This window comes from Aquila chrysaetos, chromosome 9 (genome assembly GCF_900496995.4).
Source record: "Aquila chrysaetos chrysaetos chromosome 9, bAquChr1.4, whole genome shotgun sequence".
Classification (NCBI taxonomy): domain Eukaryota; kingdom Metazoa; phylum Chordata; class Aves; order Accipitriformes; family Accipitridae; genus Aquila; species Aquila chrysaetos.
The window spans coordinates 7,055,484-7,082,227 of NC_044012.1; the positions used below are offsets into that span (position 1 = coordinate 7,055,484).

The 26,744-nt window shown below is 37.2% G+C and overlaps 1 protein-coding gene across 6 annotated transcripts in view; it reads right to left on the reverse strand.

The window, feature by feature from the left end:
• WWOX (WW domain containing oxidoreductase) overlaps positions 1-26,744 on the reverse strand; it is a 548,624-nt gene that overhangs the window by 269,790 nt on the left and 252,090 nt on the right. Inside the window, exon 9 of one of the 6 annotated variants that reach the window (XM_030024232.2) lies at positions 24,662-24,753. The exons of the other annotated variants lie outside the window; for them this stretch is intronic. Coding sequence (XP_029880092.1) covers positions 24,703-24,753 — 51 coding nt within the window. The 3' untranslated portion in view covers positions 24,662-24,702. Of the gene's footprint in view, positions 1-24,661; positions 24,754-26,744 lie in introns of those variants that run through there. 6 annotated transcript variants of the gene reach the window in all.

Sequence of the window (26,744 nt, forward strand, 5' to 3'; positions counted from 1 at the left end):
ACTGGAAGAGCATTCTAAGGAAAAGAAATCTTGCTTTATCTGCTCTCCCACTTTCTTTTTTTTTTTTTTTTTTTTTTTTTACAGTCACTGTATTGGAACAGATTCAGAGCTCTAAAACCTGCTTGCAAATATTCACAGATGCCTTATTAATTTATGAGAAACTGAAGGACCCATCACAAGGTATAAGCAAGCAATTTAGGAATAACAAGTAGAAGGGTATGATACATGGCAAAATACCACAGCTCCTAGTGTTAGAGAGCTACCAGTGGTTTAAATCAAGTTCAAGGGGAATACCTGGAATAAGCTCCCGTACTTCATATTCTAATAAAAAATTGGTATGAAAAAAATGGTTGCCCTATGAATCATAACCTTTGCTTTCACATTTTCACAGTTTAGACATACATGTATGCTAAAAGCTCAAGTGTGGCTTCTTGCACTTAAATGTCTAAGTGTATAAGTGTCTTTTTCAACAGCTCTATTTATCTTCAAGCATATCCAACACAAAGTGTTGGGGTTTTTTACTTTTTTTAAAGTAGTCTCTTAGTGCAAGCTATCATGGCAAATATGATGTGGGCCAATTATGTGCCTAGAAAGTAGATATTTATTTCTATTAAAATTTTATACCTTTTTTGAACTCTCATGTGGACTTATCTCACATGCACAGGGTATATTAGGTTGGTAAGACCACACTCTGATTTCTTGCTTTCTTCCAAAGCACAAGTCACATGAAGAGTAAGACAGAAAAAAAAGGTAACTTATTTGAAGCAGCAATTGGAGACACATTTTTAAAAAACAGTTATTAAAAACAGTCCTTTTGTCCCCTTTTCATGAAAAATACAGCTTTTGTTCAGCTGTTCTTAATTTCAAGTATTTCTGTGGCTTTTCATTTTCTGAGTTTTATGTCAAAACTTAACACTTTAGCCTTTGAAAAACAGTATCTCTGAAAAACAAACACTAAATTTGCCATTAAATAAGATACACAAAAATTCACAGGTACTTGATCTGTAAGATACTGCAGTAAAGAAAGTACTTGCTAAAGAAATAAGAATTGAGGTCAAAAACATTGTTCACTGGTGGGAGAAAGGCTGGGAAAATGTTGGGTGAAGCAGACACAACTGGGGAAAGTGGATGACAGAATGGAGAAAGAGTAATATAAGAGCAAAGTTAAAAATAGAATCTAGGCAAACTGTTTTACTCACACAGTAAAAACTGTAAAACAAGGCATTAGACGGCTCTAGGAAAACGACACAGAAGACACACAAAGGTAAAGGGAGGTACTTGAGAACAATCTTATTATGGATGCTGTGTCAGTAAGGGACTCTTAATATTTCCAAACTACTAAAAAATGAAATTACAAAGGAATTCAGGTATGTGATTAGCATACCAAATCTCTGAAAATAATAATAAAAAAATCCCATGGTATCTGTGACACACAAACAAATAATTTGACTGAAAGTGGTTCCAGAAAGACATCCTCAGCCTAAAGGTCCAAGATTTGCCATCTCGTGCAAAGCACTGGTCAACATTTTGGCAGTGATCAAAGGAACATGTAAGCAGTGTTTATGGAATATATTGCTAAAAGAGAAGCTTCTCTTTAATTCAGACTTGAGCTATAGTTTGATATATGCAAGGGTGCTTTAAAAACTTTTTTCTTCCTTTTATTTATTTAATAATCATCTTAAATGGTCATCATCATTTTTTGAGTCATCTTCCGTGACTACTTTTGACATACAACTCCATGGACTCGTTGGATGCGACGTGAAGAATCACTTCCTTTATCTTCTTCTTCCTTTCTAAGAAAAGGTGAGTGGAACGGGGAAAAAAAAAATGCTCTCACCCCTACATAAAGAAATGGCGATGTATTCCTCTCTTCTTCTTCAATTACTGACCCATCAACTATTAGACTTTTTTCCTTTCCATTGACTATGTAAAGAATACCATGTTCAATATGACACATTGGAGAACACACATCGAAGGCTTTAAAATATTTAACTTTTATAATGCTGCATGTTTTCTCTATTATTATGGAAATACAGACTGCAGTTAAGCTTAATAGATTTCTTTTTCATTTAAATCAAGACTACAACCTCTTTGTTGCAAACAGTGTTTTCTTCCGAAAATAATGCACTCTCAGCATATTCATGTGGGTATCCAGTAACAGCAGCTTCTGCTACTGTGAAGAGGAAGATCAGATCACCAGAAAGGAGACTACAGGCATCGACTACCATTGCATCTGAGTGTCCCAAAGCTAAATTTGTAACCTTCTGATAATTTAAAATGCCTGTTTCAGTCAGATGCTTAATCCAAATCTGAAAGGCATTTGTTCAACCCATTATCACCCTGTGCAGCTTCTGGGGAACCAAGTCCTGCTTGGTGTAGACCTCCCACCATGGGCAAAGTCTGCATGGTAGGCCGTCACACTGATGTTTGCCTTTCAAAGAGCATGTCATTTTAGGAAAGCTGTTTTAGTGGTTCATTGAAGAAAAGAAAAAAAAAAAACCACCAAACTTACAGTCCTGTGTTTTCACTAATATACTGCAATTAATATTTACCACCAAAACCAGAATATGAGAGTTATATTGTTTGAGTTCTTTCCTCATAAATACACTTTGGGTTGTCAAATATATTAGCAACCAAAGGAAGTCTTCCATCAGCATCTGTGCTGAGTGGATTCAATAACAGTCTAACCAATTTACTATAAAACTTTTATAGAAGCATTATATACTTGCATCAGGTTCACAGTTTTATTAATTTACACAGATTTTATGGTTTCTTGAAGTTCTTACGTCTGAAAGAATGAACTGATACTCAAAGAAAGCTGAGTCTAGTGAGAAAATGATCTGCTTAAATACCATTCAGTCTCATAAAAGAGTAGCTATACAGTAGTTATACCACCATCTACATTTCCATATTTATAAAAACTGATATAGGTATAATCGGTTAATAACTTCTGCTCCTTCTAAAGCACAATAAAATAAGTTTTACTGATCAGCTTTGTGGTTTAACTGCTAATTTGAAGGGAAAGGGGGCTCTTGAAGGAGAGCAAGGTAAAGGGCGGTTTAGGGGATTTTTTTGCTTTCTAAAGAGAAAGGTCCAGGAAGTAATTGTTCCTCTGAGTTCACTTTCACGATGCTCCAGAGCAATAAATTAAAGACAGGAGTTTTCTTCCTTTCCAAACATATTTTAAGATTAATATATGTTATGAAGGGAGACTCAATCAGAAAACATTGGCTCTCTTTCTGTCTCTTGCATTGGTAGCCAGCTAAGTCCAAGAACCAACTTTAAACTTCTAGACTAAGGTTTGGCCTGAAAATTAGATATTGCTTAATGAAGTATACACTGTACTGTATTACATTGCTTATGATACCAGAAACTACAATTACTGACTAGCTATGCACCTATCCAGAGCCTAAAAACCAACTCCATTAGTTGTACTTACATAATAATTCCATGATAGAACATCTCCTGTAACTATTACCCCACAAATAAGCACAACTTACCTAACAGTATAATTACATAAGAACAGAATAAGACACAAGAATAGTGTGGAATAAAAACTTGCTTGAAGTAGCGTGAATTGTTGCCTACAGGTAAAGCGACTGGGTTTGCTAAGTAAGAGGTAACTGCCTCACTCTCCTAGACCTGAAGAGTATCAAGTACATCACTTCAGAGTCTGAGCAATGTGACAAAATGAACATGTAGTCATAACCTGCATCATGTGGACAAGCCCTGCCAAACACATTATTTATAGTGTGTGTATATATATATAGTATATACATAGTATATAGAAGTATATATATAGAAGCATACATATATAGTATATAGAAATATAGAAGTATATATATAGTATATGGAAGTGTATATATACATGCTATGTACACTACTTCTATGTATAAATAGAAGTGTATATATATCCAGAATACACACACACACACTCTCTCTCTTCTGGATAAAGGCATGGCAGAGAGAATTTTTCAGTGGAATCGATCTGAACTGGAAGCAAGTCCCTGGGCTGAGATTGAGCCATCAGATCCTCTTTGTGGCTCTTACCGAGGGCTGCACTGCACCCTGGCATCAAGAGGAGTTTGTTACTCTGACCAAGCACAGGGCAAAACACACCTTGAAGACAGATGGACTCTCCTATATAGGTTTAGTTTCATGTTTGCTTAGACTTAAAGTCTTACGAGCTAAGTAAATGGATTGAAGCCACGAAGTTTGCTAGTTTGTATATTTTCAATTAAAAAAAACCCCTGTAAATAAACCGGTAATGCCAGGGGATTGAGTGTGCTTAACCTGGGTCTCCTCTGAACCTTTTTTCCAGCTGCTCAAACTTTGGTATTACCCTAAGAAACAAACAAAAACTTTTAGTGAGGAAACAGGGTTCAGTGGGTCTTACAGCAGTTTCAGAAGAGCAACTCCAAGAAAGAAGCTGTCATGATTTTGAAGTATCTTTGTTCCAGATGCTATTTTTATCATTTTCACAACATCATGTTTTTACTAATACTTAGATATACACAAGTTCAAAAAATAAAGCTACACTAAATTACAAAGCCAAGTCCGAATAATTTTGTCAGGTTAATTTTCCCCGTATTTCTCCACACTCAAATTAGCTGAATCAAACTCAGCTAATTCAATATCAGAGCAGTATCTTCAAAGGTGTATTTCCCAAACAAGATAATATTCAGTGCATACAGTATCTGCAAGCAGTAAGAGATCTGTAATGTATGCTTTAAGGATACAGAAGATCTGTAGGTCTGATAAAACTCGGGATACCTAGTCCCAAATATGTAGAATAAAAGGAGACTCTTCTTCAAGGTATGACACAGACAAGAGTGAACAAGTGCAGGAACTCAATAAGAAGTTTTACAGTAATATCAAATAGATTGTTATTTCTGCAATGCATATGACTTCACTTGAGTGAATCCTCCGTGTATTTTAAGACCACGGTTTTTAAAGGATTCAGTTGGATATTCCCTCTATTCTTCACCCCACTGCTCTGAGCCATAGCTGGCCTGGAATTGTATTACAGGCTTTTCTTTTTTTAAACAAAAATTCTGCTCTCATTTAAGAATTATATTTATGAAATACAAGGAAGAGAGACTTAATTATCATATTTAGCATGCTATATCATAATCAAGACATAGTACTCTCATACGGTTCTAAATCACTTTTCTCTGTCACCCCCAAAGACCACATAAACCAGGAGTGTTGATCCACAGATAACAGTTACCCATTCAGAAGGCATTTATTGGATTCTCTCCCATCATCCAACCTCATAAAGGTCAAATATAAACTTCCTAAGAAAATGTAGAAACAAAAATACAACTACAAACAGAGCACCCCAAAACCATAAAAATGTACCTACCTCTGAATACCTGTTCATTTAAGTCCATCTACATTAAATTTTCATAATACCTCAGCTGAACAAGCCCTTTAACATATTTAAGAGTTGAAGGCTACAGTAGCTCAGATTTCCAATCTGATCTCTCTCTTGCAATTTCTGAGCACAGCAACAAAACAGAAACCCAGATGAAATGCAGAACCTTTTTTTTTCTTTGAAAAAATCTAATAAACTTTATAAATACATGTATTTCAGCTGTGCAGACTAAAGACTATTTGCATTTCCTCAGCCAAGCACTGATAATGTTGAACAGAAACACAGTTTCTATGAAAATATCGTGAATGCGGTAGCTGTACATTCACCCCAACTAGTACCTTTTAGTTGTCTTTATGGCATTAGTCCAGTTCTACAACACATGAAAAAAAAGAATAGTCTCCTTTTTTGTGTGTCTTTCCACAGGCAAGATGACGATTGGTCTGGTGTTGGAGAGTAGTTTAGTACTAGTAGTAGTTTGGCCTTCCCCCATGTGTGTCTTTCTAAACCATACTGAAAGAAGTAAAAAGAAAGCTATGCTGAATTTTTCTCAGCAGAAGTGAAGGAGAGGATTATACATTGCTCTGCAAGCTCCCTTGACTTTAAAACTATATCCGATTTTGCTCTTTTACATCTGAGAACTGCATTCTCTGCTAATTGGCGATTTGTCCCAATGTTTCGTGTTTCCTTAGCTATCATCCTCTGCTACTCATGATCTTTCCTATCCCTCACACTCGACCATTTTCTGCTATCTCTACCCTTCCCAGCACCCCCCAATTTCTTCATGTATCCAACAAATTCTCTCCTTCCCTGTTTCCCCTGGATACTACCACAACAAGTCTAAACTAACAAAAAATCAAGCTGAAACTAACACCTAACATAACCGATAGGTAGGTATCTGTTTCTGTGGTACAGCTGACCAGAGAAACGTGGTGACTCTTTATAAATTAAATAAAATTATAGTATAAGTGATTCTGCTTAAACCTTCGGCAATATAATAATTATAATAATTCACATAATGAAATATTTGCAAAAATTAAGAACCTTAGTTAGTTTTAGGTAGTTTTTGATGGAAGTCTCCTTTATTGTCCACGTGTTTTGTAGTTAGAAATTTCAATTGCTGCCTTCAAGAACTTAAATAAGAAATCAAAGGCCAACGAGGAAAATAAAAACAGTCAGTTTAAATGATGTATCGACCAGGGAACCATAAGGTAAATTGAGATATATACACTTACGTTACAAGTAACTCATGGCAGTCACAACTTCTCTTTTCTCGTATAGGATCAATACGTGGTTGCGCTTCTTCAAGAGAAGCCAAAGTAAAACATATCCTTTTGGAAAAGAGGTCTTCTTACACACAGAATAAACAACTGAAGAACAAAGTAGATATTAATAAAATATATATAATAGTTATTTTCACCTTCAGTTAAATTGTGCCCTATTTTATAGTGCTGAAATCGAAAAATCTTAAAATAACAACAAATCCCCAGGCATCTACTAACAAGGGTACTATAGAGATTTAGAGGCCTCTAGTGATTTCTAGAGTGCTAGTTTGTGTACCAGCATCAGACTGACGTTTCTGCACTGAAAACCTGCAGCCGATCATTCCCATATTATTTTGGGTTTGTTATGTGTGGTGGGGAGAGTATTCTTTTCTATTGCATTAGCACTCCGAGAGCTCAGTCAAGATCAGCTCTCATTGTTCGGCACAACAAAAACATACGCAGAGAGCAGTCCTCCAGCTCCTGCAAGCAAAGACTCCTACCGCTCATGTTCACTATGTCAGATACCCAAGCCCCACTACAGTATCTGTGTCTGTAGGATATGGCAGGTAGCAACATGGATTAGCACAAGCTCTCTGTGGGCACAGGCACCCGGAGCCCTGTATGCACGCACCCAGGTGGGAAATGAAGACACCAGGTTTTGACAGCAGATTTAGAGGCGGCTTTTTGCTTATTTTTAGTTCAAGAATATTATGCATCGATTAGAACAAATGAAACCTATGCAGTGAAGCATTCCAGAACTCTCCTGTTTCGGTCCTCGTGCCACATCTTTTCAAGATTCCAAGTCGTTTCAAGTATTATCTCAGAGCAAAGATACATGAAAAAATTCAACTGTTGTCTTCATCATACCAGCAGGCATGACATATGTTCCATGTGCAATCTAAAACCACAGAAACAACTCACCGAAGCTAATATGTAAAAGCATCTTGGCATAAACCCTGACCAAAAAGCACCATTTAAAAACTACAAGTCAGATAGGCAGGGTTTCTCAAGACATACCATTTTTTGGCAGCCAAAATTCCTCCCCTCCTACACCCTTCCCTATAGAGTTCTCAGCAGCAAAGCAATTCACTCTAGTTACTAGATCTACAATGCTAAGACCATTTTTTCTTCTCAAAGTCATTTAGAGGGATAGGTAAACCAGACTAGGTTAAAAACAAGTAGAGAAGACTTACGGGGCTGAATTTTCACACAGATATAACTAAACCTTTTAGCAGGATGAATTAGTTTGCCACTCCTCTGAGCCCTGAAGCTGTACGCCTGGAACTGCTACAGGGAAGTATATGGCTGGCACAAAGACGCCATCTATCCTCAGTGCACAAAAATTCTTGAAACAACCTGATAGCTCATAAAAAAGCAACAAAGAGGACCAAACAGCAAAGGCCAGAATACTTAAGACATATGATTGATTCATTTGGTGTACTTGATCCCAAACATTCCTGCTATTCCTGAAGAAGTCCCCAAGGAGAGAAGATTACGGAAACTTTCCTGGTGGCTAGGAGAAGAAATAAATACATTCCCTATAAAGCAACCTGATTCTCAAAGTAATTTTTAATAATCTTTCTAGCAATACTTTCTAAAACCAGGTATTTTTCCTGTCTCACAAAAATAAGACCATTTTTAAGATGTCGATTTAAACACATTTTTAAGAGTTTGCACCTGGTTATTTTTCATCTTTCTTTACTCTTTGGAAATTATGAATACGTGATGCAGTGTTTTCCCTATATCTAACTCATCCACAAACAGATGATTTATAGTTCGTGGTTCAATACTACAAAAACATCTCAGTGTGGACTCATCAATAAAGGAGCTCAACTCTCTCTTTTCCTATATTTTACATCCTGCCTCAGGCTGAAGATCTGGAAAAAAATTCAAGCACGGAAGCCTCTTACACTGTTGAACAGTTTCCCTATGGTGGTAGTGAATGCCCCAGAGCATGAGTCATTTATAACTACTCCAGGAACAAACAAACAAAAAATATGTAACAATATACACTAGGAAGTTGTCTTAACCTCACAAGGGGCGGTTAGGCAAAATGCTCTAGTATGACGTTTCCACCTATGATGCCTATGACAACAAGAAGAAACTAGAAAATACGACCAGTCGTCACGTATTTTCCATCTGAAACATTCTTAAAAGCAAGAGCAGCAGATGGTAGGCAAACTGGGATGGGATTTTTCTTGCAGTGTTGTTTTACAGTCAACAGTAGGTGTTCAGTTCCCCTTCCTCTCAGCTACAAAAAGACACATATCCTCTCGCAAACAGAGAAGATCAGGTACTGGTTAAAGATGTGTACAGTGTGACAGAGACAAAACCAGCCAGTCTGGTAATAGCTGTCCTATACTGTAAGTTCCCTGCGAAGCGCTGTGAAGATACTGGCACAAAAATCTGCACTGCATATTGCTGCAGCATAATTAATTAAGCCTGACAACACCCCTGTGAAATACAATAGGTCTAACCACTAAACCAAATCATCCTTATAAACATCCAAATGTCAGCAAGTGAATTTATGTCAGATTTACTATTCACAGAAAAAAAAAAATCACATATAGCTTCAAAAAAAGCACTTTAAGTAAAGCTCTCTCTTATATTTTTGAATAGTAATAAAGAAATCAAAGGTATGACAGCCTTTTACAGGGATAACACCTCAGAACATTAGTAGATAAATCTCTGAAGAGGTAAGAAGTATTATCAGGATTTCCAGTTGCAGAATCATACACTGTACTTGAGAATTCTCTGACACTATACATAAAATATTATAACTATTAATTCATAATGACAATCTAAATAATTAAAATAAACCCAAATCTCATTAATAAAAAGATTTTGATAGTTGGATGGGTTAGGTGGTAAGGCGAAATGTGCTTTATAGGATATTATGCCTTTAGGATCAGGTATCCCTAATAACACACAACGAGACAAACACGGAGATGTGTTCCAAAAGTAACTCCTGCTTGGTTCTTTATGACTTTAGCTTGAAGGATTTCATTTTCTGTATAATCTTTAAAGTGGAAGTGCAGTCACTAGCCGCTGGCTGCACTGTTTATCATAAAGTCAGCTCACTTAGTGCTGTCCAATTAAAATAAACTACAGCTGCAATGTATCACTATTTTTCTTAAGTATCTGAAAATATTCCTGCAAAGCCCAACCTCCAAAAATAAAACATAAATGAAAAGCAACAGTTCACTTGGCAACCATCTAGGAGAGGATGTTTTGACATTATTTTCATGTTATTAAATGCACATTTTCCACTTAAAACCAAGAAGCTCCTGTCACAAATGATTTATATTTTAAAATACTTTATATGACATAAGAAAGGCATATAATGGCTTGCTGCTGTAACCTTTTAAAATAAAATATAGGAATACAAACAATATATTTTTTCCTTTGATAATTTTTTTTACTATTTTGCTGCTTATTGCGACAGACAGACACCATTTCAGTGCTAGCCAATGTAATACAGTAGCATCCAATAAAATGTCCAAATTCCGCCTGACTTCCTACAATATGTTTACTTAATTTTAAATTACTTTCCTTCTATTGCTCTCTTCTGGTTCACGCCCAGAAAAATGACAGACTATAAAACTTTTCTTTATCATCTTTTAACCAACTATGGTTTCAAAATGATTTGTTTACGTAAATTTAGGAAAACCAGGGTCTCATGACATGTTTGTATGCTTCATTTCAAGCATGATGAAAGAACAGGAAATAAAGTACAAACTTTTTCTTTGTTACTGACTTTGTTCTAGTTCTTCCAGACATCACACTTCTAAACTCAGGCTGCCACCAACAGACAGCATACAGACAAGAGAAGGTGATGTTCATCTGCAATGCACAGACGTAAGGCAGCAGTAAGGCCCCCTTCTCTAAACAGCAACTAATGAATATATATCAAATAAAAACAATGTAACTTTTATATATTGTGTAAAGTTCCCGTGCAGAAGATTTTGGGATGGAGAGCACTACAAAAATTACACAAACATCTTGAAATACCTATAGAAAGTCTATAACTGAAAGAAGATTTTGTGTGGCAGGAGATGCACAGATTTTCTTACAGACAATTTCTAAAAGTTAGGCTGTATTTAGATAAAGAACAACACTGCATCTTTAAGAAAATGTTATTTTTCCTGAGGCCCTATCAAGGTAAATTTCATCAGTATTCAAAGAATGAGCAAAGCACTTCAACAATTTATTTCAATAAAAGAAGACTTAGCTGAAAGGAGTATAAATGATGAGAACTTGCTTTAAACTGATTTATTCCCTGCAGCAATAAAAGGAATGTTTCTTCACTCAGCTGTTTAATATGCAAATATGCAGAGCATCCAGCTTCTGACAGCACATCATTAATAAAACCTTGCACTAAGCAGAGCTCCCGATATTTCATCCTGATGAAAATACATGATGATGATTTTAGACTGTATAATTTCAGAGTTGGAACAATGTACTTCCCAGTGATGGAAACTCAGCAATCCACAGTTTTAGCGTAGATTTTTTAATAAGTTAACCTATTTCTGTAAGAGGGAGACATCTGTTTACAAGAATTGTGAATACGGAAAAGCTTGTCACCAAACCTCCTCAACTGGACAATCCAAACCTTAGTTTGGGAATCAGTACAGAAAGAACCATGTTATTTATAGAAGAACACAAGAGATGATTTCTTTTTTAATCAACTAATCCCTCTCTTACTTCCCAAGCTTCACATGTTAAAAAAATTTCCTTTACCTATACTTCTATCAGCCACTAAACAATCTGATACATTTTCAGTAAATGTGGAAATTAATGCTATCCCTTAAAATGAATTAAAGCAAAAAAGAAAAAGAAGTCTATAATTTTACTTCTTTCCATTAAAATCTATGGAGATGAACTCCTATATCTGAATGTGCTGTAGCATTCTACTTCTTGTGTTTGTAGCCAAATTAAGTAAGTACACATGCTTTTTCCTTCATTGCTTGTGCTAAAACTCTTACACTCTTTCCAAAGAAGTTTTTAAAAAGGTTAAATACTACCAAGTGTTTGAAATAGGGAAAGGAATATTTGCCAATACTTTGCTCTGAAGTCTTTCCAGTCCAAAGTTGGAAATTGGAAGCTGTACAGAAATGTTAAACTTTTTAAAGCATCCCCTTGTGCAGAACTGATCCTAATGGGTGACACAGAATGTCCATTTCGCCATTGGAATTAATACTCACACAGGTGATGTTGATCACTTTACAACACGGAAATCTGAGAAGCGCTCATTTGCTTGCAATAGTAGGTAACAATTAAAAACTTGTTAAAGTCTGGTGGGCTTTTTTTTTTGGCTGAAATACGCTGTTCTTTTGCCACTGTAGTGCTAGGTCAAATATAAAGAGATACCCCTTCTGCACTGCAAGAACAAAAAAAAAAAAAAAATGACTTTGCATTTTAATTCAAAAATATTTCTACTATGAATCAATCATTTAGTGTATTTCAAAGAAGTTTGAAGGATTTCCCTTTGAATCATTTCCCACTGGGTACCTAGGAAACAAAACATCTTCAGGGCTAAATTTCAGGGGAAGTCTTGCAGGTTTTCGTAAACTTCTCCTAGCCAGTACTTTACATGTTTCTGTTTTCTGTGCGTGGCAATACTCCCTTATAACTCAAATGGGATTAACCAATTAAACATTTCCCAGTAGTCTCTAAAATAGCTGCTCTTGGCATGTTTTTTGCATGGAACAAACCTCAGCGGGAGGATATGATAGAAATCTTGCACTATTTAAATATAGAATTGGGACATCAAAGAAAGGGTTGTATTGAAATAACATGGATAATTAAGGAAGTGGAGAACAGTAATAACTGATTTACATAAAATGCTAATAAGCCTCTTGACTTGTTCGGCAATTTCTGCTTTAGGCATCGTAACTGTGGGTTCAAATTTGTGTACTAATTTTATTTTAGTTTTTTCTTCCTTTTTTCTCCCCTTATTCTTTAAGCTCTCTACAGCCAGGCCAGTCTGTACCTGGCACCAAACCTCTTCCGGAACAAAACCCCAAAGAAATCGGAATTTGAACATAAACTTGTGTAAAAGTTTTGTACACATTCATATCCACGCAGGCATACAAAGCACAAAGCGTAAAGGCCTTTAATTACTTGTCTGCATGCGTATGGATTCAGACCGCATCCCTCCTAGTTCAGCTCACTTTCATGTCATGCTGAATAATGTGTTACAAACGATCAATGACATATTAAAAATGTTAAATGCTCTTCACAATTACCAGGACTGAAAAACTTTGAAAACAAGTGGAGTGTAATGGGAAGAATGTGTTTGCGTGGTGTTATGCGCTACCCGGATGGGATGATTAGGGCACTGTACCAACACTAGAGGTTATAGCTATTTTACACTGTACCCTTGTGCCATTTGCTTCTGTGAAGAAATTATATGCTCTGAAATTCTTGTTTTATTTTACTCTCCTACTGATCTCTCCTTACAGTGCTACAGCAGCAGTGGCTTTGAGATGTGAATGTGAATGAGTGTCTGAGCTGTTCCTTCAGGACATGTCTGCGTATTGACCTTCAGCTTACCCTGTTTCCCTGTGAGCCCTCTAAGCATGATCCATCGCTTTCTCAGGCCATTCTCCCTTCACCCCATTGATGGGTTTCAGAGCTACTTAAATTTCAAAGTCCTGATGCGTTGCAGCAGTGGCCAGGGCTCAGCTTTGCTCACTTATAGATTGTACAAGGTCACAGTAAGGGAAGGGGAAAAAAAGCCAGAGCATTTATCAGGATGTATTGCTTTACTTTTTCTATCCATCACAAAGGCGATGATTCTATTTTAGTGAAAATCCATTGAACTCAGATCAAGTCAGATGGCTGTTATCATTGGAAACTCAAGAGCTGTCACACCATAATCGGTACAAATGAACACTGAAACGTGGGGCTTGAGGCCGCTTAATGGTCTTTAGTGAATTTTTTTCTGTTGCTTTTTAAACACCACAAAATCATTTTACTTAAGTGATTTCAATTTGAGAACACTGAGATTTTGTTATGCAAGCACAGTTGGTTCAATTACAGATGATGCGACAGCTATTGTGCAATTAAATGTTTTCTACCAGCGTGCCCTCTCCCCCATGCACACACCAGTACGTGCATGTAGACCACCCATACAATCATAATTATTTGCCTCAAAGCTATCCCGATTCTGGTCACCTTCTTCCACTTGTAATAGGCAACACCACCATGCAATATTAACACAAACTTCCGCAGCGATATTGCTTTGTATTTTGTGCATGAGCTTTGGTAAAGCTTCCCTCTTGTAGAGCTACCCCGTAAGAAGGAGCTGCGTGTATGCGGGGAAAGGGGAAAGCATGTCAAACTTCATTTCTCTTTCTTTTTCTCAAATCACAAATAGCTTAGTGAGTAGTACATTTTAATAAAAAATTGGGGATCTTGACCATACTTAAAGGCACCAGAAAACTTTCACTACACAGATATGGAATTAATGGATATTATTCGGTATAATTACAAGTGTAATTGAACTGCATGAGAAACACAGCACACGGGAGCGCAAAGGAGCAGGGTATAGCCACCATACCTGACAGAGAGTTCGTTCTTCCCTGCAGTCCAAGCATGCTAATTATTCTCATACTTAGCCTTCATTCTATTTCCTACCACTTGTGACAGACTCTCGCCTTCTACTTACTTGTTTCGATTTCATCACATGCACATAAGAAAGACCAGCTATTCCAGGTTCTAGGGGACCTTGACAGACAATGAAAAATGCCTCTCTAATTAAGAGAAAAATAGCAACAGACGACAACTTTGCTCCACAGAAAAACAAGCCATTCCACAAAATTGAAATCCCATAATAAAATAATTGCCGTCCAATTTTTGAAAGTAAAAAAACCAACCCAACCCTCTTCACTTCCCACACAAACCCATTCCCCAGACAGATGATTTACAGGACTTACTCAAAGTCAACATATTCAGCTTCACGAGTACTAGCAAATCTTTGCATTGAACACCCCCTCCTCCACCACACCTACAGAATATGGTACAGGGAAGACATGACTGTTACGGAGGAATGTCCTAAGCCACCTGGAGCTTTTTAATTGTTTAAAACTACTTTTAGTTAGGAGGTTTTGACCTCCTCCCATGGAGCTGGAACAACACATTCTGAACAAGAAATACCTCAAACCATACAAGATTTCAGGAGGGAGCAAAGGGACAAAGGAAACAATCATTTCCACTGAATGATGAAGAACAGTACCTATTTATTATTACTAATATTATAAAGCACACATAGCACCTTATAAAGAGAATAGTCAAAGCCTGCTAGTTAACTTGGCAGATTTAAGTCACCCGCCGCTGCCACATCCATGAGGCCAGCATGGACTCTCCAGTCACTTACAACAGCTTCAAGGCTGTTCTAGTGTGGTTTCAGCTTCTAGTGAAGTGCAAAATTAAAAAAAAGAAATAAACCTAGAGCAAAATGGACTTACGGCATGCTTCCTTCTCACCTGCTTTCTTCTTAGAGTAGCCAGTATACTGTGAAAAATATGCTTTTACATTTTGTAGTGTAGTGCAGTGACTCTCCTGCCTCGTAAATATGTCAGTCACCGGAGTGGAGTGGGGATCATGCAGCGGAGTTCTCTGTGCATCTGGACGTCGATATATAAACAAATATTGCATATTTTGCCTGAACGAAATTTCCAAGCAAAGCCACAGCGAGGGAACACAGGCCTTTTGTTCCTCTCCATTTTCACCCATCAATGCTTCCAGAGATCTGGAGCAGGGCGCGGTGAAGGCTGTGCACCAACTTTTCAGGAGCCCCTTTAAAACTCCTGCAGAGTGGCATTAATAAGCCTTAGTGTAATGGAGGATCAATCCCTGTGCTCTGTGCTTCAAGAAGCAGAAAATCTTAAATAGGCTGGTATTACGTCTTCAAAACTCTTTTTATAAACAATAAAACAAATACAATTTGGGGAAGCTCTATGTTTAAAATAGTATATTTTTCTTTTATGAGAAAACTACATCTTAACCTTCAGTCTAATAAAAAATGAAGATAATTTTTGTGGATATTTTAAATGTAGCAAGTAACAATTCATAGACTTTTAGCTGTAGTCACCTATGCATACACTGCACGCTTGGGGAGAGCATACAACATAGTAAGAACTGTGTTATGATGTATTTTCAGCAGTGAAATATCTTCGGCAAATAACTGATTTACTCCTATATTATAGTGGATATCCAAAAAGAAGTAACAGCTAAAAATATGCTTAAAATGCATCTACTGAAAAACTTCTTATTGCTCACTGATTTGCAAGATAAATCAAAAGACATTAGTGCCATTGCTGCTCTTTGCTCCCATATTTGGGGCCAGGCCAATGACAGAGCATGGACCGAGCCAGGGGACTCTTCGAATGATCCCAGTTAAGCAGAACGGTTTCTTCTTTGGTTCCTTCACTTGAACTCTGTTATCGCACAGAGGACATCTGAAGAGTAGGATGTGTTGTTCAGCTATACCAGTAATTTGTCCTCAACAAACTTTCTGATGTCATCTGTTTTTGCAAACAAGCCTTCTAGCTCTGCTCTACCTCTTTTTGTCAACCATGTAGGTACTGGGCTATTGGCAAATGAGATGTTGGACAAATCAGGCACTTGTATTTTTATTCTTTAAACCTCTTGCTTCCTAGCCTATCCCAAACTTCTAATGCAGCTTTGCCTCCCACGCGAGGGAAATATCTTCACCATTTCCAGCAACCCTGGTGTCTTCTGCTGTCATTTTGGGACAGGGAGCGACAGTGGGAGGCACTATTTCACACGGGCCTTTAATTCCTCTGAACACTTCCATCTCCTGCTGTACAGAGCCAAGAAATGGATACGCTCAGTTTGGGGTATGTGCTTCATAGGTCCCACTGCAGCACAGCAAGGCCTGACTTCTCAAAGTTTTAATGTCACACGGTTTCCCAGAGCACAAGGGCCTATCCAGGTCTTACTTCTTTTTCCCACAAAGTCAAACTATTAAAGGATACATCTGGAAAAGCCTGAATCTTTCTGGCAAACAGCATGTGGGCCCAAATCCTGACAATTCAGTTTGAGTACAACTGAAACCTCTCTCTAATTAGGTAATTTTAAAAAGAAAAAAAAAAAAAAAAGGCAAGCAAAACAAACTGAAAGCCTTTAGTTTCTACTTTATATCAACAAAGACATGTTTTCATCATACTGCTGTTACAGGTTGTGAATCTTAATTGGCTGATGTCAGTAAAGTGCTCTGAAATCCTGATACGGTATCGAAGTTACCATAGAAATATGTAATGCTTGTCACTGATTCACTAAATGCAGTCCATAGAGAAACAGGAATAAAAGACAGAGCATAGATTCTGGAATGAAAATACACACAGCATTTTCAACAAGCTTAAAAAAACGAAGCAACAATAAGTCCCTCTTAAAGAATTTTTGCTGGACACAAAATTCACTGCAACTTCCAGCACTTAAGAGGTGCTTTTCCTTTTCTCTGTCTTATACGTCTTTCAGGTATCGGCGGTGGTGGCCGTAGCAGGCGATGTAAAAGGGCTGACACCTCTGCTTGGGAAGGGAACGTGGTGGACTGCCACCAGCAGCACAGCAGGCACTTGCACTCAAAGCAGGACTGACATTACATGTCCCCATCCCAAAGAGCAGCTTTATATTCAATTCCATCCACTGGAGATGTCAGCAAGGGAAACAAGGTTATGTGGCAGCAGCTACCATATTTTACCTATCTATATAAATACATTTAAACATGTGGGAAATAAGGTTAGGCGAGTGACCTTGAGGTATGGACTTTTAGGCTAGTAACTGTCACATAACTTCAACTTGAACACTGCAAGTGGGAGGAAAAACAGTGCCTGATACCGATACATCTACTATAAACATCCACGGGAAAGAATTAAACCTGTTATGTGCTTTAACAGAGCCCCTGTCTGTGAACTGAAGAATGCTTTTGTAGTGTGCTGCCTCATAGAGCAGACAAGCTTCTTAATAACTGGATGTTAGGAGAATTGAAGCAAAACTTTTATCTTTACTATTAAATCTCTCTTTTCAATCGCTAAGCTCCCTATGAAACAGCATAACAATGCTCCTATTAGGTAAGCGAGGGACAGAGTGGATGCAAATCCCCACTGAATTAACGTGCCTGCTCCTGAGTCAGCGTTGGGCCTTCCAGCGTCGACCTTGCCAATCAGCATGTCTGGTTTTTCCCATTTCCCAATGGCACAGGGCTCATCTTCTCTCTGAAGAAATCAACCCCAGTATGTGGCACCTCTCCAAATTAGCACCACAAACCAGGGTGGGTTTTAGAGTCAAATTAGCAGTACTAGAGCGTGTCTATTTTTCAATAACTTCTACAGCATTTAAACACAGCAAATTAAAGATTGTGGTCGTATAAAGTATACGGTTAGTTTGTAACACCAGAGAGTAAGTAAGATGAACGCACCTACCGCTGGCTCCTTGCCAGTTTTGGTTAGCAGAATTAGGGTATGAACTTGGATCTCTCAGTGAATAGATGCTAATGCACGGGTGAAAGGTCATCAAAGCAGTCTGACTTGGAATATCCTGCAGAGGTACTGAAGTCTCTCATTCCTCCACTATCTTTTGTCCCCATCCGGTTTACCTAATAGATGATCCTAACAATTCACATTGGCAGTCCTTTGTAGTGTAATGAACACTATGTGGTCTGATGAATGCAACCACTGCACAGAAAACGTCAGTTCTTTCATTAAGAAAACCTTCCCAAGTTCATTGTATTGAACCAGCGCTCCAGCTATTAGGCTGATACATGACACAGTCAATTCCAGTTACACTTTAAGTGACTATTCATGTACAGCGAATTCCATTTTTAAAGCTAATTTATATATGTTTGGATATTTACATGAATGCACATTTCTTCCAACTTACTCTTATATGACTTTTTCTGAGCTTTCTGTTATTATAGTAACGGGGTGGGGGGAGAGGGAGGGAAGCATATTTCCCAACAGATCCTGAAAATGCATAGCTGATGGAAAAGACACTGAAAACCAAATCAGCAGCTTTCTGAGAATATACTTGCATAGAACTCCGAATTACTTGTAGGTAAAATGAATTGCAGTGTATGCATTTATTAATGTTAAATAAAATATCTGCATGAATTTCTTTTAAAAATTACTACTGTTATTTCACATTTATTTCTGAGGACCCATTTTCTGATATTAGCCAATATAGTACCTCCTTGTATATAGTACTACAATTAGCAGCATGTAAACTTTTAAAGCAGGCAATTAAAAAAGTTAAGCTATTGCTGCTACTGAACAGAAAGCATCAGTTCTTTCATTAAGAAAACCTTCCCAAGTTCATCGTATTGAACCAGGACTCCAGCTATTAAGCTGTGCGATGACACAGTCAATGCCTGCTATAGTATCAATTCAATTTAAGCATCTTTTTGTTATTGCTAGTTTTTCTGTACTTTCTTTTAACTGACTTTGTTTATTGATAATTATTAGAGGACCATTGGTTCCAAAAGATAGGCACATTTTCATTATACGTATCCTCTACAGCCCACAGTAGTAACAGTATTTCAGTACAGATCATGCTGAAGTCTTTGAAGCATTTACAGTGTGCACAGTTCATGATACAGTTCTTTAGACATAAGAAATAAATAAGGTCTCTTATTGCATCATGTGGATATTTAATGACAGAAATTTAGCTTTCCATCCACGTATTCAAAATGAACAGGCTGTTTACTTCTTTTGAAATATATTACAAAAATGTATCCATTAATGTGGATTTGTGTTAAATTATATACAAACTATCAAGTCTACTTTTCTACAATGGAAAAAATAAAATTATAGTATCTTGACTTTACCAGGCCTAACATGTTTGTGGACTAAAGCTCTACTGTTTGGGAACTAAAAATACCTTTCTTAATACTGCATTTCATAAGAGAAATTACAATTACGGGATGCAGGGACTTTGTGCTTGATATACTTTGCAAGCGGAGAAGGGGGATGCCCTTCAAAGTTAGAGGGTAATCATTATTGACCTTGTGCATTCAAGACAGCATAGCAGGTTTCTATATAAAGAAACTTGCAGAGAGGTCATTGAAAGCACTAGTGAAGAGACATAAAAAAAGGAGATAGGACAGAATACAGCCTCAGTTAAGCAGGTTAAGAATTTAACTATAAACAGATTCGGGAAGTAAAGACAAAAACAAAAGAACATTTTCTTTGTAAGTGTCATGCAAATTTATGGTTCTGCATTAAATGTTCATTATCGGTTAAGTAGCTTTTACAATGTAATTATTAACTTTTATAGTTTCTGCAAAGTTTTTTTCTCTTCTTTCCCTACACACAGCATGAGCACGCTGTGGTTTTTGAACAAAGGGGCATGTGCTCAGGGCTGGCACTCAGCAGGCAGGAATTTGGGTTCTGGTCTTCCCTCCTTTACTCATTCACAGGGTGTCTGTTAATCTCTCTTTGTTTGAATTTACCTGTCTGCAAAATAGGTACAATAAAACCACCAGACATCTCCCCAGGGTTATATGACACTTAGTTTGGCACTTCAAAAAGCACACTTAGTACAGCATTTTGAAATCACTGAATGAAAAGCATTATGTAATGAAAAATAAATTACTTTAGTATGATGAGGTTGTTTGGAAAATGTTCCGTTAATATGCTCTGGTTAGGAATATTAAAACACTTGGGATAGGCAGTGGATAGCTTTAATATGCTTTTTTCTTTCAAACAAAATTTTAAAATAAGCTGTAACACAGAAAAAGTTCTAGTCACATGTACTTTCTACTCCCATTTAATTAAATCACAGTCAGTATTATTACACAGTATTCACATACTTTCTCTTTTCCCCTCTAGATAAAGAATAAAGAAATTGAAACAGAAATAAAAAGACTGCGATCTTACTTTTTTACTTTTACAAACAGAGAAGACACAAACATGCTGACCTTTCTGTGACTTGTGCTATTTCTCTTCAACCTACAGCCTCATGATGGCTGTTAGGCAAACCTTTCTTTTCTATTGGGTCTTTCATCTCAAGAACACCAGCCTACCGTGCAGCTAGGAAACTGCAGTCTCAATACACTGAAAACCTCCACCAGAAGAGTCAATCATTCTTATTAATAGATGCCCACAGCATCCTAGAAACAATCCACTCGCATGACTGTCCTGCCCCTTAAACTTCCCCTCCCCTGTCAGCCGATAGCACGCAGTTTCCCAAAATATGTTTCGTTTTCAAGAGATAGATTTATTACAGCCCTGTTATCACATTCACACCCTTCCTGAAAAGATAAAAATAAGAAAGACCTTACAAGAAGATGTTGTAGCAATAGCTAAATCATGAATGTTTGATAAGGAATGGCTAAATCCAGACAAATAACTGTTCAATCCCACTTTGTATTAGGCAGATAAAGTCATACAGGAAATCAATGTGCTCTATTGAAATGAAAAAAAGTCCAGCTTAGGGACTATACAGTATTATAGAAAATGTGACATTATAAATGGTCTGCTTCCCTAAGTGTTATACAACGAGAAGTTGTATAGTTTTTATTTATTTTTGTGTTTATGAATGTAAAAGCAGGATGCGAAAGTCACTGTTTGTCAACAGGGCAAATGTGGGCAGCAGTGAAGTAGGTGAGTATTTATAACCTTTTTATTTTCCCACTCTTGAAGGGAATACATAATTCTCTCTAGGGATAAAAGGATCTTCAGTCACCCACTAGCCCAGGGCTCCTTTTTAGCACAGGCTGACAGATGTGCTAAAATTGTAAGTGAAGTGTTGTGATGTTGACTCCTAAAGCAGCGATCATTAAGGTTGAAATTAGTATCCCCTCCCAGCCATTCAAATGTTAAAAAGTTCTGACACCAGGCGTAATTGGACAACTTTACCTAGTGGGGATAGCATTACATTTTATCCTACTGACTTCTTTCTGCCTTTTTCATCCCTGCTCCAATTTAAATGAAGGAAAACAACTTTTTATACATCTTCCACTTACACAAAACAAAACAAAAATCTGCTTATGCAGAAAGACATCTCAAAAGCAGACACATGAGTTCACAACTACATATACAAGTAGTATTGTTTAAGGCTATACTATTTCAGCTGACAACAGTATTTTAAATAAGATGCAGTTAAAAAAAAGACTGAAGGAAAATATAAACAGATGTCCTAATATGTATTAGCATCTGCTGAAAGAAATTTCATTTGAAAATGTAAAATACACTTTTCTGGCTATATGTACTAATTAGTTACATGCAGTGTTAACATACTGTAATCTTCTGAAATAAAAGTTTCACATGTACCGTATTTACGTATACGTGGCTATATCTCCAGCAAGTATAGCAGTTGCTATAAATGGCAGTAAGTGCTAAAAGATACAAGCAATCCACACAATTAGATTTCAGGTCATTTAGATCAGTGTGAACTAAAAAACATGTTAATGTGCTATACACACTGCCACTTCCTCAAATATTGCTGAGTTCGACACATTAACTAATGGACCATCACCTGATAAATACTGGATGTGTGCGGACGAATAAAGTCTCAAATTGTCTCTACCGGCTCGGACCAAGATTTTGACAATGACACAAAACCTGCAGTGCCGTTGTACTATTGCGCTATTCTTGTGCTTTGTGTCTAAAGAAAAATGAAGCATATGATTTAACACAGTCTTCTGATAGATCTTCCTTCTTTATTCTATGAGAAAAACTTAAAATGTAGCTCAAGGCCCCCAGTGTAACGTAAAATATGAGAAAGCTGACTGTGAAACCTAACCAGTGTTTTAAAATCAAATAAAATTCAATGTTTGTGAATGCTTAACGCTTTGCTATTGAGTTAGATTCAATTTATAAAGGTTGATGAGCACATCTATTTCTGGCATGAACAAAGAAAGTGTTAATACTGTGGCTCTCTCATAGTTCTCTATACTGCACATCGAGTAACCAGCTTCAACAACCTCACTAAGCCCTATACCTCATCTTTCAGCTGAACTGTGCATATTGCTTCATCTACACCGGGCTCCTGCCCAGGGCTACTACACGTCTTGATCAAACTACACTGGCTTCACGCAGAGAGCCGACACACCTACACTTCTATTACACTACCTTGCTGTGTTTCCTCTCCAGTATGTCACTCACACGTCAGGCTACTGAAGACTTACTGGGCTAATGCACAAATCTTGCTCTAATTAAAGACAGAAGACAAGCTACCGTGCACGACTAAGTTCTGCTCTGGCACTGTAGCACTGCAGCTGGGGTAGCGAGTACCGAACTGATTAAGAATTTTGATAGTTAATGATTCATTCTCAAGGCAATCGGTGGCCCCTTCTGTCCTCCATCAGCTCCCTTGCCTTTCAGCATTATTGAGAATATGGTTTCCAACACTGAACTACTAGCTGACCCAGCTGGGATAGCCTTTTCCAAACTGCGTTCTCCCACTTTCAAGGCCACTAAGCACTACTAGATGGGGAGCATTTACACAGTGTGCACAGACGCTGTGCAACGAACAAAGATAAGATTCCTGCATCTTGGTTTTGCAGATATTCTTGCCTGTTTCCTTCATCTTGTAATTCAGTTTTTTGACTTGTACTTGCCATGATCTGTCTCTCCAAGGACGTGGTTGGTCGACTCCCCTTCTGTAACTTACTTCAGTGTTACCCATCGGTCCTCTGGACTTGCCATAACTGCCAGCTCACCAGAATTTACTTCTCATCCATGATCAGATTTCTATTCTCAACCTGTTTCTGTCTGGTTCGTTGCCAATTCTTTCTTTTAACTGTAAGAGTTTTATCCTACACACCCACATGAAGGTCCGACCCACAAATATCTCACCCCTTTTCTCGCTGCTCCTGCACTCATTATAGTGAGCATCTTTGGTAGAAAACTTGCTTTTTGACAACAAATTCATCCTTTCTTCCACTAATAGTCTAGTCTGTCTATATAGAAATCTTCAGTTTAATCCAGTTTATCCTGATTCAGTATCAACATGTCAATGCTCACCCTAGATCAACTTCAAGATAGTCGTTTTCAGTGACGACTTCCTAAATTTTCAAACAAGCATTTTCATGCTTTCTTTTATTCTGCTTACAGATCTGCCCACAAGCATTTGCAACGTTATCTCATTATCTTTTTTCATAATCCACATTAAAATTCTCCTTTTCTTTGGTATCTAATCTTTTCTTTGGCATCAAAAAAAAATCATGCCTAAACCAGGGCCTACCATATTGATTAATATTATCTCATTATATGCTTGTTCTTTTTATCTATCTGTATCCCTGACTTTTGATTAACACTTAAATTTTAAGCAATACGAACTTGGAACAATTTTTTGGCTTATTTTGGATATTTATTAATATCACTGGGTCCTCATCTGTGACTAACAATCTAGGCACTGCGCTAACGATAATTATCATCATCTTGTTGTTCCTTCTTTGTTGATATATAAGCATGTAAACTGGATTTTGTTTTCTGGGTAGGACTACCAGGGATGATTGTTAGGAGTTCTGCTTGAAGAAGAAACTCAGGCACTTTTAGTAATCGTTTTCAAACTAAGGGTTGTAGTCTTTTGGGTTTTTAATGGAAATGAAGGGTGGGAAAATTTTCAGGGTAACTGTCAGGAAAAATGGTTTGGAAAGTACTAATTAGAATGACTTTGTGTTATGTTGTCAGATAAGCAGCATCCACATAATTTTCTTTACTAAACACATTGTAAGAAAATAAAAGAAAAATTAATTGTAAATTCTGCTTGTATGTGTATTGACAAGGACACACGAGCATGAATCACCAAAGTGACAGTCAGTCTCCATATAAGAGAGAGAAGAGAGAGAACGTGAAACGCTAACTCTTATAGACAAATCTACCAAAGATGAGAGAGTTCAAGCACCAGTATTCCTCTCCCATATCTTCATGAGTTGGGGGTATTAAATTATCTAATCTGACGCCAGCACTTGGATTAAACTCTAATGCATTGCCATGCACTAATTCTATTGTCAGGGAATGAAAGGGGAACAGAACATGCAAACACATTACCATGACTGTATAAACTGTATCTTTATTTGGAATAGGAATTATTTTAAGGACATCTGAAGCTCTGTTTTTCGTGCACGAAATCTGGGGTGTGAACCTGAAAAATTAGCAAAAGGGCAGAAAAGCTTGAAAACAAGCTGATTATGACAGTCCTATCAAGAAGAAAGTAAAAATGCAAATGAAATAGACATTTTCTAAATATAGTTTAATTTATAAATAAGACTTCACATCACAGATTTGTTTATCCTCATTTGGTGATAATTGTTCACAGCAGAATATATCAGAAAATTCTATAATAGGAACCACAGCCAGGAAACATTAAATAATTAATCACCCTCCCAGCCACTTGCATTTCTGTTGATATAAATGACCGTATAATTCCAAACCCAATTATCACTACTTAGCCATTCCATTTTGTAGTTAAAATCCCACAAAATTAAAGTGCATCAATTGTTAATGGTAATAGACCAGACAAGGGATTAAAGATTATTTTAATGTTTATTTCCTGTCAGGAGGTTTTTTTGGCAGGAAGCACTATAGACAAAAGGCTACATTAAGATGAGATTCATACAATGTATTTAAATCTACTAACTTCTAAAAACCTTATGGTATAATTACTTGTTTAATCTACTTGTTCCCTGAAGATACCAATGGGGGTTTATCAAGCCAACTTCATTATATCTGCTTCATAGAAATCAACATATTCTCTTTAACTTTGCAAAAAGCAGTCAAGCTTACCATAAACACAATTCTAACAACAACAGACTTGAAAAAGGAATGGGCTATATTAAAATATAAGGGGAAACAGATTACTATCAGGACTTTTTTGTGTCATATTCTGCTTGGTTTATCCCCTGTTACTACTGGTACTATGTATTTGCATACAAGATTTGGGCCTTGTATGTAAAATAATCACTTTAATACCAATAAAACTTCATTAATTACAGAACTTTTTTTTACCTGCCACAAAATAGTGATTTTTGTCCACTGGTCAGAAAAGTATTTATGCAAATACATTATATAGAGAAATCTCTTAGTTCAGAGATTACTTTGTTTTCTTAAAATGCTTTTTTTATCATAAGGCATTGCCAACAAAACTGATAAAAGTACTTTTTTGCGTTAACAAAGAGACTGGAACTCTGTAGAACTGGGTGTGAGGGCTTAGGGATTGCGGGGGGGGGGCTCTTATAGTTTACTGTTTCAATAGATGGCAAGAGTAGGCTGAAATTTATGTGCTTCAAAAGGCTATTCAACTGCATAAAGTTACAGACATGCATCCGTATCTTGGGTCTTTTGTGATGAAACCATCATCACAGGAGCTGGCAGTAACTGTGCCAGTTATTTTAGGCTTACACTCACATTACTCCGCACAACTTCTTTCATTTGATTCTAGTCTCTTTTCTGTATAAGCAGAAATCTACATATGTACTAAATAGAAAAGCCAAGTGGGAAGTATTTGTGTTCTTGTGTACATGCATTCCCTTCCTTGCCCATGCAGCAATACTACCCAATCCTCCAAAATCTCCAGATAACTTACAGCACAAGAACATTATAGTACTCTGTATCCACATTTTTTTTTTTTCTGCAGGAAACCCTTACCCTGCATATACCCAATGAAATAACACACTAAATCATGATACGAACGGCACGGTACATAATCACTTCACATCGTATCAATGACAGATACTCTTTCTTTGTCTGTTTCAAACATTTTGGTAGGAGCATGTTCGCTGTTTGGCTAAAGTAGCCTTTCATTCTGTCTTCTCTCTCTCCTCTTTACAGGAGAGAAAGACAGCCCGGGCAGGTCTGTGGCAGTAACGCTTCGGTGCAGTCACAAGGAAGGGGTTTACAGCCTAAGAGGTTGCTCGGGAGGGCAGTGAAGAAGTTCCTATCTAAAACCAGGTTCACCTGCCAATGATATCACTAATTTGTGAACAATAAGTTTGTTAAATGCCCAGTGGTGTTAATAACTCAAATGTCATCAGAGGCAGGTATTGAGAAAGAAGCTTCTCACCGAGACATACTAAATAGCTGTTCACCCCGGAGTCCCAGTTGTTACATGGTATTACACTGATGATGGACGTTTGG